The 17,714-nt window shown below is 36.0% G+C and overlaps 1 protein-coding gene across 2 annotated transcripts; it reads left to right on the forward strand.

The window, feature by feature from the left end:
* Positions 1-269: 269 nt before the first annotated feature.
* il23r (interleukin 23 receptor) lies at positions 270-15,687 on the forward strand. 2 transcript variants are annotated; one of them, XM_084426312.1, is made up of 16 exons: positions 270-551; positions 1,121-1,284; positions 1,369-1,641; positions 2,055-2,172; positions 2,321-2,484; positions 2,663-2,799; positions 2,888-3,044; positions 3,152-3,234; positions 5,528-5,726; positions 5,845-6,027; positions 6,158-6,256; positions 6,943-7,101; positions 9,384-9,560; positions 11,328-11,415; positions 11,685-11,775; positions 12,599-15,687. In XM_084426312.1, exons 2-16 carry the CDS (start codon positions 1,221-1,223, stop codon positions 13,187-13,189), a joined length of 2,583 nt encoding a protein of 860 aa, XP_084282438.1. In that variant the 5' UTR covers positions 270-551; positions 1,121-1,220; the 3' UTR covers positions 13,190-15,687. The 2 variants fall into 2 exon arrangements, with proteins under 2 accessions (XP_084282438.1, XP_084282439.1); XM_084426313.1 differs by lacking the exon at positions 270-551 and having other exon boundaries at positions 1,071-1,284.
* The last annotated feature ends 2,027 nt before the right edge of the window (positions 15,688-17,714 follow it).

The raw sequence follows: 17,714 nt of genomic DNA on the forward strand, positions 1-17,714 counted from the left end.
TCCCACCGTTTATGTGGAGTTTATTAGTTTTATTGTTTATTATTATAAACACCTCTGCTTATTTATATACTGTTATTTCGTGCATTCTTTGAATTACTCTGTATCTCAGATTCTCCTTATCTATGTCAATGGGTTTTCCCCAGAAACACTTTGAAGTTGAAGATGGAAACTAAAGTGTAAAAGAGATCAAAAAATCTAGGGCAGGCAGGAAGGTTGTTCTGTGGTGTTATTTTCACAAGCTAAGCACATGTGAGAGGGAACGAGAGAGGACAACATGGCTTATTCTGCCTTTTTTGGATGTTCCAGAGCCTCAAATTTCTGTCCTTACTACGTCCAAGTATATTTTTGATATCAACAGAGCTCTTAAAGATAGACATCATAGGTCTTCGTGAGAAGGATTTGCTGAATTAATATTGTTCTCATTTTCCTGATGTGACCTGATGTTATGTAAAGCTCTCAGTCCTTTTGAGGCAGCTAATATACATTTATGATGGCAACAGCAGAGGAGCCCAAATGGAGGAGAAATCACTGTTCTGAGTGCATTAGGAAAGGTTTGTAAAGGTCTTTTTCTACAATATATTCTGTCTTTTGATGCATATCTTTCTTTCAATTACATATTTTTTTCAACATTAATCTGTAATTCATGACTTTAAAGGTAAAGTTAATGTAATATCAGCATATTTTAGTTTTAGTTTAGTTTGCTGTACAGTGAAGTCTGACTGTTTGCTAGCAGTTAATAAATAAACGGTGCTGACTAAAAAGGTGGTTTAATAAGTAGGATGCCTAACTGTTGAAGCAGATGTTCAGAGTTTCAGAACAGGCAAAAATACCACAGATCTAGGTCACTGGCCCTTAAAAGAGCAAAGCAAGTCTGAGAAAACAAGGTTGACATAAAAAGATTACGCTTGTGACATTAAGTAGCCTATCGCTCATGAGAATGCTGACTATATAACATATCGCAAGCGTGTCATTGATAATGTTCTACTTTGGTGGTGTTTTTTTCCGCCTTTGAAATTAAATGTGTACAGATATGACCCCATTTATGTGACATCTTTAAAAAGGGATGACGGTATGCAAGGTAACCTCATTTCTTTTCTGACTACATGCTGGTTTGTTTCAGAGCAGGCAGGAGAAGAAACTTAAGGACCAGGCATGAAGTGTAGGAAAAAATATTTGATTCAATATTCACTGATAATCACAGAGACCCAGAAAGGCATGAAATGGATTTTGTCTTCAGAGTCTGGCAGGTGGTCTTTTTACTCCTCTTTAGCGGCAAATTCTGTGGTGAGTAAAGTTATTGTGATGCTGCTTAAAATAATTTCATGAACAAGCTTATATATGAATAGTTTTTTCTCTCTCTCTGCTTAGACTTCTACAGAATCAGATGTGTTGGAAAGTTGATAGTAGACTCAGATGTCATCCCCATGGGCTCCAACTTGACTGTAGTCTGCCAGTCAGACACTCAGCACTGTGGCAGACTCTTTGCCATAGATTACAACGGACAGACAGTTTTCGAAGCAAGGAATTGCTCCGTAATAAAAACACAAATAGTCATCAATCGGACAAAATTTTCACTACTCTGCAAGGTGAAGGAGGGAGACACATGGCACAGTGTTTGTGGCAGAGATCTCCAAGCTGGCTGTAAGTTCGCATGTTTATCTGTATTCACACGCTCTGCCCCATATAGACGCTAGGACACATTTATTATCACATTAACATCTCCATTACCTCATTTTATTCAAGTCAAAAAATGTATTGAATAAATCAGTCTGACTAAATGTAAATGATTTTTAAGGGTTAAAAGAAGAAAAAAAAACACATTTGTTAACTAGATCATGAAATATAAATATATAAGAAAATACATGAATTGAATCTCTGTAACATTTCAAATTATTTGAATATGCGTGAAAGTATAATGTAATAATGCTGTTATGATGCTAATAGTAATTATCTGAATTGTTTTTCTTTTGTTAAAAATTATAGATAGTTGTGATTGTGACAATTAACAGTTTTTGGTTAATAATATCCAGCTATTAATTAATTTTCTGCTTTAGACCCTCCAGGTAAACCGAATATCAGCTGCGTCACATACCAACATTCGGAGTTTGTTAACTGCTCTCTGACGGTCACAACCGAAACACATTTAACTACAAATTTCAGAGTGACATTTCAGTAAGTATGTCCTATTTGGACAGTTTGATAACATCGAGGCGGTCTTGTACATTTTATATGCGACTTTGTCCTTTCTCAAACATATTAAAGATCAAAACAGCCTTTCTTCTACTTTATCTTTCTTCAATGTCTTTCTCTCTTTGCAAAGCAACAGTACATCTCAGTTTCTCCTGTATAAGACGGACAAGGACTGTACTTTCTCTATTCCACGATCGCTGTTTGATGAGAACATGAATTACACAGTCCATGTAAGAGGTCAAAATGCATTAGGAGAGTCGCACTATAATTTCCCCTTCTCGATTTGGGACATTGGTAAGAGACTAAACTACACACACTTACTCATTTCTGAAGCACTTTCTCATTTTGATCATATCATGATCTCTTTTTCTTCTGCTCAGTAAAAGTGGTAATGTTTTGACATACCAAATACGCATAGATTTGTCTAGCCTGAATGATATGTTGATTTTTATGACGTTTTGTTTTTGTTCAGTGATCCCGAGCACTCCGGAGATAACGCAAGTTGTGTTTGAAAATGGTGCTCTTTCTCCTACAATATACTGGACTGGCTCAGAAGATGTACTGAAACCAAGTGTGAGGTTCAGAAGAGCGCATAATGACCAGGACTGGGTGAGAGGATTTGTGAAAAATGTGTACTGGTTTAAAGCAAGTTGTCCATTAGCAAGTTGTAGAGAATTTTGCTCTTGTATTTGATCAGGACCTGGGAAGAGTAACAGAGCTCCTAGCTGGATGCATTTTGATGCAGGAAACTTTAAAGCCGCTGATGCTCTATCAGTTTGAGCTGAGAGTGTGTGTTACTTCAGCAAACTGCAGCATGTGGAGTCATCCCTTCAATATAACCAGCCCTGGGATAGGTAATTCCTTAACATTTCTTTTGTACATTTTCAATAGTCAGATGAAGTGAGTTTAAATGTGTTTTACCTGCAAATGGTTTAATAATAAAATTGTTTAAATGCTCTAGCACCCTCACACAAACTTGATGTGTGGAGAGTCATCAACAGGACCAGAACAAATGGACTTCAGAATGTCACAGTGTTGTGGAAGGTAACAGTACAACCAACCTACAACCGTTCAACAGTTTGGGGTTGATAAGTTTTTATCAAAAAAATGTTTTTTTTAAGTCTTTTATGCCCACCAAGCTACATTTGTTTGATCAAAAATACAGTAAAAACACTAATATTGTGAACAATTTAAAATATTTAATGTGATTTATTCCTGTGATGGCAAAGCTGAATTTTCAGCATCATTACGCCAGTCTTCAGTGTCACATGATCCTTCAGAAATCATTCTAATATGCTGATTTGGTGCTCAAGAAAAATGATTTTCAAATAAAAATAGGTAATATTTACCTTGATAATTTTTCATGATTCTTTGAAGAATAGAAAGTTCAAAAGAACAACATTTATTTAATGCGTGATTCATTTCTTTAAAGAGAATATCTAACTGCCCCCAAACTTTTGAACGGTCGTGTGCATTAAGTTACTTAAACAGCACCTTAAATATTACCTTTTTATATAAAAAATTGACTTTATATACAAAGGATTTTTCATGGTCCTTGTCACATTTTTTTCTTAATGATTAGTGACCTAGAAATCTTAATTCTTAGCTTAATTTTCTGAAATTTCTGTTGGTTTTATTATTTCAAAGTCCTGAAATTTGGTTTATTTCCATTTTAAAGTAGATTGTGAATCCCAGATTTGCAATGATGTTTGGACCCCACTGGATATTTTGAACGAAATATAATTTTCAGTCAATCTCAGAAGTAGCTTTAAAGAATCCCTCGAATATGTAAATTCTTTGAAGAGCTGAATAGATTGTTGACATAACAATGGCTGTTAAAATATTTTATTGTTTCTTTTGACCTTCTTTTGAGCTTTTTTTCTATTTGTGCTATGACTTGACCTTACGAGAGATTAGTTGCCAAGCTTCAAATAATTTAACCCAGCTAACACAAATCTAAGAACATTTTGCGGTAACACTTTTTTTTTTACAGTGTCCTTGTGTACTTACCATAAATTATGCATAATTACATCCAACTAACCCTCAACCAAAACCTAATCCTACGCTAACCCTATAGTAAGTTGTTGTTAATTAAAATTACTCAGTTCTTAAATATATAATTACACTGTAACAATGATACCTTCATGTTTTGCTAATGTTCCCAAAAAGTTATAAAAAATGTATTTCTGAATGTTCTCTTAACAATCATTATGTCCAGTTTTTTAAAATGTTTTTTCTTGTCTTGATTTTGAACGTTAAGTGAACATTCTATTTTATCATTCTGGGAATGTTCATTTTGAATGTTGTCTGAACATTCTGAAACAAATAGTTACATTTAAAAAATGTTAGATAAACATCCAACTAATACGTTTCAGAAAAAAAGTTCCATAACGATGTATAAATAATCTTTTTGTGCTAGCGGTTTGAGACCAGGTAACGTTTTGGAAAATTGTATTTAGATTTTTTCAAATATCACAATAATGACAACGAACATCAGACAAAGCACAAAGGAAAAACATACATACACAAACAAAAAAGAGAATCAACTGTTAAGTGTCAAATTATGTGGCACTATTTATTATATAATTCCAAAAGGGTTTCCAGATTTTATAAAATAATTAATTCCTGCTCCTCATTGACTATGTGATCTTCTCTAAAAGTACACAGCTGCAAACCTCCGACAACCACAATCCAATCGGCACATCAGTGTCGAAATTTTGCTATTATCAACAACATTTCAGTAAGCGTAATAGAATTACCTAATAAACACAACTCTGGGTCCATTGGAAAATCATTTCCATGAATCTGTGATATAATATCATATACTTGCACCCCAAACCCCTTCACTTTAGGACACAACCAGGTAGAATATTTTTTTGTACCACTGTACCACATCTTTTGTACTTCTGTACCACATCTAAAGCAGAGAGGTGAAATAAAGACCAGATAACTTTGAACGAACATTCTATTAACATTACTGGAAAAAAATTTGTTCATAACTTTAAGAGAACCTTGACAGAATCTTTTGAGAATGTTCCCTGTTAGCTGGGTATTATTAATCTGTACACTCACTGCTTTATGTGAGGAACAGACTGAAACTAAATTTTTCCATCCCACTCGAGAACTGCTGCAGTCAGTGAGTTTATGAACCAGGTCAGTCCAGTTTGTAAATGAATCATTCAGTCCCATTTGTGAACCACATCAGGCAGGTCATTGAAAGAACTGACTAAAAAGAATGATTTGTAATGTCATATATGAAGAAAAAACAAAACATCACAGCCCTTTGCCCTGAACAGTAACTCACTTGCTGACTATGTATTTCTCCTGCATCTTCCAGCACTATAAACCAGAAAATTACAGTGGAGATTTGTTATATTACAAGTTATCTTATATAGAAGAAGGCAAGATCCATGAACTGAACTGCTCAGCTCATGTCACCCATCAGACACTTCAGCTGAGCGTAGCAGAGGTTAACGTGAGTGCTGTGACATCAGCCGGGTCCTCCCCACCCACACCTGTGAGCTTGATATGGACAGGTGAGAAACAGTTGATTTATTTGAGTTTTGTAGGACACAGAAAGTGTAGCACCCTTAACCTCGCCAATCTCCGTCTGTAAGAAAGTCCTACATTTCTCTCTTTGTGTTTGTGTCACAGATAAACCAGCTCCCATGATAACATATTCAGTCCCAGCAGCAGGGGGCAGTGTGCTTCTAGCATGGGACATGTCTCATGAGGAAGTGGAGGGCATTCTGGGTTTTGTTGTACAGTGGCAACAAAGCCCAGTGCACTTAGAATGGAAGAGATTAGGAAAAGACTATAATTTTACATTGCTACAAGGTAAGAAATAATTGATCTTAAAATCTAAGGGTTAAAATAATTAAAAAGGGTTTGAAAAACACAGTAGCCTATAATATGTTACGTATCTAAGTTTCATTTATAAAGCCCTTAAACAATTCTGAACTCACAGGTATGCAAGCCGGTGTCCTGTATAACATTTCATTATATGCTGAAGAAGCCAGTGGAGTTTCAGATCCTGCATTTGTTCAGGTTTATGCCAGGGAAAAGAGTAAGTACATGTTTACTTAAAAAATTACGATTTAAAATAGCTGTTTTCTATTTTAATATATTTAAAAATGTAATTTATTACTGTGATGGCAAAGGAGAATTCTTAGCATCATTACTCTAGTCTTCAGTGTCACACCGTGATCCTTCAGAAATCATTCTATTATGCTGATTTATTGCTCAAGAACTTTTGAACGGTAGTGCACATAAACATTGTACACAACTGTTCATGTTACACCTCATATAAGTGTGGATGAGGTGTCTATTTTAAAATGTTTAAAATCTTTTTTTTCCTTTTTTTTTCATATTTATAATATAGCCTATAGCTATAACTAGTAGGCCTAGTTTAATTATATCTGACTCTATTAAGTTATACATTTGATTAACAATATTACAGTTACTTAATTTAGTAATATAAGTAGGCCTACTATTTACTAATATGTTTTTAAAACATTAGGCTAAAAAACTCTTTCAAAAGAACAATAAAAACCAAAAAGTATAGCAATAATCCCTTCCTTCCCTCGAAATTGCCACAAGAGGGCAGTAACAGAGAATTTGTCAAAAGTTAGTCAGTTTATGGGTAGGTTGTAAATACAAAAAGTTAAAGAGTTTATATCAATTGTTTAACATTTTGCTACTCAGTGATTGAAGATGCACTTAATGCACCTCTTCTGTTTTTTTTTATTTTAGAGCCTCTATCCGGTCCAGATGTATCAATTACGACTGTAGCCGGGGAAAAGCAGATTTTGATCCAATGGGACGAGCTCGCTCAAAAAAAACAAAGGGGATTTATCACAAACTACACCATTTATTTCCAGAGACATAGAGACAAGAGACTTATCCAGAACCGTGAGTAAAACAGTTGTTTGTGAGTGTGTTAACTTGGGCTGTGGTTTATGTCTGAATGTGGCAGAGGGGAGGAGTCACATGGTTTGTACACAGAGAATCAGAACATTTGTTTTTTTTTTTACACTTTCTCGACATAAAAGCAATGTTGTTGTAGTTTTTTTTCCAAAACACCTCAGGTGTCTTTAACCTCACTCCACAAGTGATGCAGTGCACCTTCATGCATTTAGCACAGTGGAAAGACTCTACCTGTCTTTGGTTTGAGACTCATCACTGTCACACCCACAGTTTAGCAGCTGGGTTTTCCACCATTTACTGAAAAAGTTCACATCCTCTTCCAGTAAACCCACTCCCCTACACTTCTACATTACAGTTCTAAAACTCAGAGTTATTCTGAGCTAATACTGCAAAACATTTAGTGTAAATAAGCTATGTAAATAAGTGTAAAATTGATTTTGGAAGCATCTAACATGAGAACCACTTTTAAAAGGTTTCGGTTTTATATCTTTTTAATTGTTGTTGCATTGGTGAATTATTCTTAAACAATATTCTTAAAAAAATAATAATATACCAGCCTAATCCTAAACTGATGGTTTTTCGCTGGTCTCCCAGCCTGGACAAGCTATTGTTCAGCCAGCTGATCTACTAGCCTCACCAGCTAAAAAGTGCCCAAAAACCCTTCTAAAACCAACCAAGAGACCAGCTGGACCAGGCTGTTTAAGATTTTCGTTCAGAGATATTATTTACTGATTTTAAATCATACACTGATGCAACAACGAAGCTGAAGACCAGCTTAGCCAGGCTGGGTGAGAAGCATAAACCAGCAAAAAAAAAGAAGAAAAAAACAACAACAACATTTTAATCATCTAAGACCAGCAAACCAGCTTAGACTGGTATACACAGTTTTTTTCAGCAGGGATATGCACTACTGTTTAAAAATTTGGGGTCGTAATATTATTTTTTGAACAAAGTCTCTTATGCTCACCAGGGCTGCATTTATTTGATCAAAAATACAGGAAAAACAGTATTGTGAAATAGGATTACAATACTAAATCACTGTTTTATAATGTGTTTATATTTTAAAATGTAATTTATTGCTGTCATGGCAAAGCAGAATTTTCAGCAGCCATTACTCCAGTCTTCAGTGTCACATGACCCTTCAGAAATCATTCTGATATGCTGATTTGCTGCTCAAGAAACATTTATTATTATTATAAATGTTGAAAATGTTAGGCTGCTTTTTGTGGAAATCATGATGCATTTTTCAGAATAAATCTTTTTAAAGAATAATACTTTTAACAGTAGTGCAGTTCTACCAGTTTATGTATATGTGCAGGTTTGGGTCTTTTTTTGGGTCGTTTTGCTTTGCCAGTAAGGCTCAAAAAGTTTCTTTGAAAATCCAGATGACTTAAACTTGATCTACTGCAGCTTGTTGTTATTTATGGTAGTGTTGAGTTAATATTTTATTATTGCAAGAGAAAATAAAATGTACAAGTGTTGGAAAAAAGATGTCACTCTCAAAGGGACAGGCCCATGATATGTCAGATTTAACTGAAACTGAAAACTATTCATTGATGAGCCTCACATGCTTAGGACCATGGCAGATGACTTTCAGTTCCTTCATTTATAAAAAAAAAAAAAAAAAAAAAAAAAACCTTCTGGTGAACAAAATTATTAGAGAGATGATTGCGGTTAAAATTATTAGAGAGAAAATTGCGGTTTATATGGTCTTTCATCCCTGCTGTGCGTCATTGTAGATGCAGTCTCTTCCTGTCTTCTATGTCATTTCTGTGTGTTCTTGGCGCTACAGCTCTGCTAGAGCGAGTGAGACATAGCAGCAGCTATTCTTAACATGTGGCTTTTGGCATGACAGGAAGTAGAGGCATCAGCGGAAAGCATGTGGCTATTGCAAATGTTTCTGTCTCCAACGTAGCTTCTCTAACCAAGCTGTTAAACAGACATCAGTTTCTAAAACATGTCTGTTATGATCCTGTGGTGTAACAATGTCAAAAAATGCAGAGGAGACAAAACCGTACATAACATCTTTCTCTCTGTGTTAAATATCTCCACCCTGCTTAACAGTTAAATTTCATGTTTCATTCTACAGAGTTACTCTTATGCCTTTGACCCTGAATCATGAAACCTGGTTTAAAGAGAAACTGTCAGCTATCTAGTCTAAACAGAGAGTGATGCAAATTAATGTTTTATATTATTTTCTGCTGAAAAAAACATCCATTAAGAAACAGTCGTCATCTCCTCATGTTTTGTGTGTGCTCCGCTTGCAGAAAATGTGCCTTACACATTTCCTAGACGTTTGAGTTGGAAGCTGCAGGGTCCACAGGAATGTTTCGATATTCTGGTCTCTGCATGGAATTCTGCGGGTGAAGGGCCCAAAGGAAAACCTGCCACCTGCTGTTGTCCCAGCAAACTATCATATCAACCCAGTTCAGACAAGACAACAGGTGCATTCTCTAATGAAATAGACGAGAAAGGTCAAGGATCTTTAAAACCAAGCATTGTACTTTGGCTAACTTAGCACCTTTGGCTAACATTCTGGCAAGGTTCTCTCATAGTTATGAACAACCATTCTTCCAGTAATGTTAATAAAATGTTTGTTAGCTGGGGGATTTACTGTGTGGAGAAACTTTGGTTCACTTCAGAATTTAAATTTCCTGATAATTTACTCACCCCCACGTCATCCAAGACGTTCATGTCTTTCTTTCTTCACCCTACCTTTTAGAACCCGGAACATGCGTGACCTTTCAACGTGATTACGTAATGCGTGGTGCATCGCAGAAACGAGCATTTGTGGTCAAAAAGTATATAAATGTTTTTTTTGTTTTTCTTAAATGACCGATCTTTTCGCTAGATAAGACCCTTATTCCTCGGCTGGGATCGTGTAGAGCATTGAAACTGCAATTTGGACCTTCAAACCGTTGTACCCCATTGAAGTCCACTATATGGAGAAAATCCTGGAATGTTTTCCTCAAAAACCTTAATTTCTTTTCGACTGAAGAAAGAAAGACATGAACATCTTGGATGACGTGGGGGTGAATAAATTATCAGGAAATTTTAATTCTGAAATGAACTAATCCTTTAAATCACAATAGTTTGACCACAATCAATTACAAGCATAGCCTGGAAATCCAGACCTAAATCTAAAAGATGAATGGTCTGGCGTCGACTAATGAAAATCGCCCAGCTCGAGGGGCGGCACCAAGCATGCATTTGAAAATCTCACTGCACGCAATTGGATAACACTACGACCAATCACAACAATAAACCCCATACGCTTAGCTACCAGTGGTAGATTATACTCTTACCGTATCCGGTCGGCAAAACAGCAAAAACGTCCTTCTTGCAAAGGAACGATTCGAGCGGTGTCTTCTGTTCCTGTTTTAGATAAAAAGCCAAGTCTAACTCGTTCATTGTAGCGGCCAAAGCCGTTTCAAACAACTGATATTCATTCATAGCCATCTTGCAATGTTTGCTGATGACTTTGACGTCACAGCGCTGTCGTCATCTGTTTAGCTCACCTTTGGCCCGCCTATATCAGATAACCCGATGTGATTGGTGCAGCTCAGATCGAGGGGCATATTTAATGAGCAACATTACTCGACACCAGAGTAACGCGCTGAGCAAATTCAACTTGTGCTCTCGCGAGAACTCTGGATTACCAGGGTATTACAAGCATGTATATCTTTACAGAAATGTTCTGTAGAGGTGTTTTTTTAAATACGGTATTTGACAAAAAGATGTGAAGAGTGTTGCTATATTGAAATATTAAAATTCTGTCATCATTGTTTACTCCTATTCATGTCGTTCCCTGGTACTGCTTTCTTATGTCTGTGGAACACAAAATATTTTGTTTTTGTCTAGTCAAAGTCATTGAGATCCAAATCAACACTGGACCCAATTGACTTTCATTGGATGAACAAAAAACCCTGAGACATTGAAAAAAATTTTTTATTGTGTTCCAGCGACGAAAGAAAGTCATACTATCGCTTTAAGAGAATCAGTATGAGTTTCAGTGCACGTTTTGACTACAGTATTACTCATTGTGTAGGGTATGGGTTAGGGCTGCATACCGTGCATACACAAGACACTGAATAATATTCATGCATCATTCACAAAGCATGCACTTATAAAGTGATTTCAAAGATATTATAAAACAGTTAATGAAGGAATTGTTCCAACAATACCATTTCATGTTAATGTGTACTTTCCAGGTGGAATGATAGCTGGAATTTGTTTGGCTGCTGCTGTTCCTGTAGTGATCCTGGCCAACCTGATGTACCTGAAATGTGTGCGGCAAAGGTGACATGCTGAACTAGGGGGTTTTGATGTTACTAAGCGTTTGCACTTTCATTTGTGCAAGTAGTTTCACAATGTGGCTTGCTTGCAGTCTTTAATAATGTTGCAGTCACAGCCAGTGTGAAGTGGAGAGTTCAGAGCAAATTGTTGTGATAAAACAATGGCCATTTTATTTAAAATAAGCTTAATATAATGTGTAGTTGTTAGGTGAAGTTAGGTGAGTGTTTGTTTGTGTATAACTTACTTTTATTTCTTAAAAAATCTTTTCACAGAATGATGAAAATGTGCATGTCCATGGGAGTCTATTGGATTTTTGAAAATTTACCGAAATTCGATAACAGCAATGCTATAAAACTACTAAAGGTAATTGTTTATACAATGTCATTTTAGATCAGTGAGATGTCAATGAGATCTTGTGAAGTGGGTTTGGTCAGTATCTCACAAGGCTGGAGGGATTACATTACCGTAATTCAGATACATTGTGATCAAATGGGAAAACGGCATTTTCACTCTTCTGAAGCTGTCATCCATCTCCAATAGAAAAACATACTGAACTTCAGAAGGTCACTGAACCTTAACATAACAGCTAACGCATTGATTGTATTGGCAAAAACAAAAACGCACACACACACACAAAAAAAAACAGCATTCACAAATCAACTGGACGAGCAGGAGGTGTCAAGTTCGGTATGGGTACAGATGATCAGTTAAAAAAAAAACATTATGAGGCACAGTAGCAGAAATTACATGGTTATGGATGTCCTCAGAATCTGTCAACATTGAATTTTGATTGTACAATATTGTAACAGGAGATTGCCAATATTCACATTTCACACAATAACAGGAGTCATAAGCCTTCTACAATGGCTGAAGTAAAACAATTTTTTTATTTTATAGAGGCCTTATCCCATGTTCATGCCTGTATTATAGCTCACTGATGACTATGCAACATGCTGTTTGTAATTGAGTTAAGAAAAGATAGTAAAAGCAGACCGCACTGTCTAAAACTATCATTGACATTATGCAGTTTTGTAAAGGTAAACATCGAAATACCTTCAACATACTTGATTATAGTCAAAGTGCATTATAGTTATGATATGAAATTGCACCTGTTATTGCAACTATTATTAGACATTGTCTTCATACTGCATCTCCATACTTACCAATACCTTTTTGTTCCTCTAAGGATGACAGCTATGGCCCCTGGGGACCTCTTTCTGGAGACAACGATCCTCCCTTAACTCCCATTGAGGAAGTTGATCCGTCTTGGGAGAGGCAAGACTCTTATCCAACTGTTCTTCACGTCACAGAAACGTCCACGGCGGACGTGATTTGCATTGATTCTCCTTATAAACCTCAGTTATTGACCGCTTCACAGAGAAATGAAGACGTCTCTGAGACTACAGAGGAAGAACTAAAGGAGGAGGACCAGTTCCCTTTGTTGGTGTCTCCATCAAATCATGACTTCAGTTGGGATTTAACCCGTATTCCCGTGATACATGGGCGTTTTAATAGCTTCTTAGCCATGGATGGAGCACTCGGATTGGGCGTTCTTGAAGGCCTCCTCTCTTCCCCTCAGATAGCTTCCAAGAAGGATGGTAGAGTGGAAGAGAATGAGAGGAGTGTGGGAACAGGAGATGTAGGGCAGAGCACTTTCACAAGTCAAACTGTACTTCCCATTGACCTGGAGAGCTGCCTCAGACAGCCTGTCTTTAATTCCAGCCCATACTCCCCACAAGGGCTTTGCCATAGTTTTTCAATTCCAGAAGAGGGTTAGACGATCTTTTGAACACGTTTTTAAGAAATATATTGCGGGCAAGAGTACTGCTGAACTGAATATCGCCATGGATGTGATTCCGGGATAAACACAACCATATCCAAGCACTTGTATGAGACCATCTTGGACATAAGCATTACGATTTTTTATGATTTTACAGTGATGATACTCTATTTTCTGTATATTGTCTGCACTTCAGCCAATGTGTGGCTTTAGTCAGATGCATATGAATCACTTTGGTTTCGCACACAAGTATGTTGTATGTTGCTGAGTTATTTTTTTCTTAGTAACTTCTTCCTCTTGAATACTGTTTTGATACAAATGAAAAGACACACAGCTGTCAAAGTGCACTTTTTTGCCTAAATAATCTTATATATATATATATATATATATATATATATATATCTTATGGACAAAACATCAAGAAACCTTGGAAAAAGAAGTACACTTAACTGTATTGAATGTCCACTTGTATTGTACTTTTTTTTAACTACTTGCAGTCGCAGATAATATAATATTGAAATAAAAGGCCACTCTAGTGTATTTAAAGAGAGTACACTTTAATGATTGTTTCTTAACACACTTAAAAAGTGCACTTGTAATAAAGTTAAAAGGTTGATGTACTTAAAGGGTTAGTTCACTATAAAATAAAATAAATGTCATTAATTTCTTACCCTCATGTCTTTCCAAACCCTTAAGACTTTCGTTCGTCTTCGGAACACAAATGAAGATCTTTTTGATTGAATCTGAGAGCTTTCTGTCCCTTCATAGACAGCTACACAACTACCACTTTGACGCTTCAAAAAGATCGCTTTATATGATAAACAGATTGAATTTAGGCATTTATTCACATATAAACATTTATTAACTCGTACATCAGTTGTGGTAAACAGTAGCTCTAGCATGTTCGCTTGACATGCAAGAACGCATGAGGTTCATTCTCGTGTCACGCAGCACTTTTGAGCTTCAGCAAGAACCAATGAGGTTCATTCTCATGTCATGCAGCACTTTTGAGCTTCCACAAGAACCAATGAGGTTCATTCTCATGTTACGCAGCACGTTAGAGCTTCCTCAAGAACCAATGAGGTTCATTCTCATGTTACGCAGCACGTTAGAGCTTCCTCAAGAACCAATGAGGTTCATTCTCATGTTACGCTGCACGTTTGAGCTTCCTCAAGAACAAATGAGGTTCATTCTCATGTTACGCAGCACGTTAGAGCTTCCTCAAGAACCAATGAGGTTCATTCTCATGTTACGCAGCACGTTTGAGCTTCTGCAAGAACAATGAGGTTCATTCTCGTGTTACGCATCACGTTTGAGTTTCCTCAAGAACCAATTAAGTTAATTCTTGTGTGTTACGCAGCACGATTGAGCTTCTGCAAGAACCAATGAGGTTTATTCTTGTGTGTTACGCAGCACTTTTGAGCTTCTGCAAGAACCAATGAGGGTTGTTTTTGCGCGTCAAGCCAGTTCGGTTGAGCTTCTGTTTATGTCCACTGATCAATGTTTAAATGTAAATAATAGCCTGAATCTCTTCAGAAAATTTTGGACTAAACCAACTATCTCTTTATGAACTTTTTGAAGTGTTAAAGTGGTAGTTGGGTAGCTGTCAATGGAGGGATAGAAAGCTCTCAGATTTCATCAAAAAGATACTCATTTGTGTTCCGAAGATAGACGAAAGTCTTGGAACGACATGAGGGTGAGTAATTAATGACAGAACTTTCATTTTTGGGTGAACTATCACTTTAAGTCCTACTTAAGTGGGCCAAAGAAGCACTTTAAAGTTCAGATAATTGCATTAAAAATAAATTTACATTGTAATTGCAATTAAGTGTCAAGAAATATTACATTTAGTTCACACTTAAGAATATTATTTTACAGTAAATGATTTCCATAATAAGTACTCTTGTTAAAAGTATGCAATAAAGGTATACTTTTTTAGGGTGATTCAGATGGAAGGTCATCAGATCAAATATTAACCCTAAAGACAAGTGATTTATTCAACAAATTTTTGAAAATAGTCAAAATATAATTGTCTAAAGCGATCAAAAGGATGAGCGACTACAGCAAACACAAAACAAGCTGTCTCCAAAAAGTTATGGTGATTGTTAGAAGTCATAGTTTTCTCCCTCTCAGCCATGTCCAGAGAACAGTTCTGTATGTTCAAGATTGCTTTGTAAGTATGTAATGCACATCTGTCATCTATTAAGTGGACTCCAGTGTTCGGCTGTAGAGAGAGCCCTCTATGCTATTCTATTCTATGCATTGTGTGGAAGCCTTCGGACCGCAAGGCTCAGAAGGAAACTTTACTGGATATTGACCATTTATAGATTTGTTATACAACGTTTATGATGTCATGTATGGTATCACTGGTTAGGATGGTCAGACTCCCCTTAGTCTTTCACTATATATTCCCGACATAGAGTTTTGTGAGTTTGAGCATTGTCTCCCAAGCTGGTTAATTGTTCATTCATATGCCCGAATAAAGACGAAGTCTAAAGGCACTTTTCGTGTTGGAATTCTTCATTTCTAACAGCGATTAAGTTGTTTTTTATAGGCTATGTGACATTCAGCTCATGTTGAGTTCACAAAGAACGGCCGGATTGTCTGTAGGCCCTCAAAATCAATTTTTTTGAAAAAAAGTTTGCATGATATATGAGAGGAGCTAATGAAATTCTTTGCAACACAACTGCAGATGTTTCAAAGCTCATTGAGAAGGACACACCTTTATATTTATGTGCTAGTTTACAGGAATGATGTTAAGTTTGGGGTTTATTTACACTTTGTTCTGTACTCCAGAGGTGTGATTTCATTACTTGTTTAAAAAGACAAATCGCCATTAACGTCTAGAGGAATTACAAAGCTTTTTAATCAATGAATCTTTTAACCAATAAATGATTTGCATATGCATATTTGATTATACATATGCATTATTGTGTTGGAAATGTAACTTCTTATAATCTTTATCACAATCAGATGGGAGGTAGAATGTATTAAAAACCTGTTAAGCTGCGTTTGACATGTAAAACCTTGTTAACCTGATATGTTACTTATACCATTACCCAGTGGTTCTCAAGAGGTTAATTTTGGTTCTCAGTTAACCATCATGCTTTGAGACACCTGCACCGCAAAGCTGTTTTTAAAACTTCCTGTGAAAGTTCTTGTGTCACCCTTAAGAAAACAGTTCAACATCTCACACGTGAGGAGACGTGATCGACTTATTCACAGCACATCTCTGTACAAATATTCCACTATTGTGACACTGCATGACACCTTTCAATATGATATATGGGGACTTTAAGGCTGGGTTGGCACAGTCTGGCCTATTTTGTCCCTTTGTGAGTATGGTCATGCATGTCATATGAATTAATGTGAAGCATAGTACTGCCATATTTTGCACTTGAGAGCACAGAAAATGCTTGAGATCAGAGACAACAAGGAATATCTTAACCAATCCTGAGAAAGCTTCCCCATCACCTGGATAAGACTTTCGTCAACACACAGCCTGGAAGGCATATTCCTCAATTGACTACTGTTATATAGTCCTCAGTTGACTATTTAACTTATTAATATTTGTTAAAAAAAACTATACTATGTTAAAAAATATATATTTTCAGCGCTATTAATATGACTTCTTAGTTTCTCAGACCTTAACCTATTAATACTGAGGCAAAATATATAGGCCTATTCATTATGTATGTAAATGTATATTCAGGTATAGCTTATTGTTAGATTGCTGTTCTGATTACTCTCTCTAAAAAGTATTGAATTATTATTATAATATCACCCATATCAATCTCAACAAGGATATACATGAAACTGCTCTTTTAATTATTTTAAATAAGTAATGATATAAAATTGCATAAATTATTCATAACCTGACCAAAGTATTTAAATGTAGAAGGTTGCATTAAAGACATCAATTGTATCATTAGACTTTAAATGTTGATGTTAAATCCACTGTTTGTGTAAATCCACAGTATTTAATGCAATTACGTCAGATGTAGCTATATTACAGATACATTAAGAGTAATCCCTTTACTTTTTCAAAGTGAAAAATAATTAAATTACAGTAATTAATTGGTTAATAATGCATTACACCCAACACTTATCATGATGAATTTTATTCAACCTCGTTAAGGGAAGCCCAAAGACCTGTTTTGTGTTTTATGTTTATTCTTGATTGCAAGGCTTTGATTTTAAGTGTCACTAGTCATTCCTGTTGTGCAGGAACATGCTCATCATATATGCCCTAGGATAATTTTCTCACAATTGTATAAGTTATAGCCTAATTAAAAAGTTTAAGTGGAGCATCATAAGAAATATATATTTTTACAGACCACAAAATGCACTTTGTAACAGTAAAGACCGTTATGTTTACAGTCATCTGTCTCCTACTTCAAATTGCAGACATTAATAAAAACATTCCTGACTAATAGTAACCTAATCTACAGTATACTGGAGGTTACTGATGTCACGAGCGCTCATTACTCATTCAAGCAAGACGTCGCGCGCTCTCAGTTCT

This window comes from Rutilus rutilus (genome assembly GCF_951802725.1).
Source record: "Rutilus rutilus genome assembly, chromosome: 12".
In the NCBI taxonomy this organism is placed as follows: Eukaryota; Metazoa; Chordata; class Actinopteri; order Cypriniformes; family Leuciscidae; genus Rutilus; species Rutilus rutilus.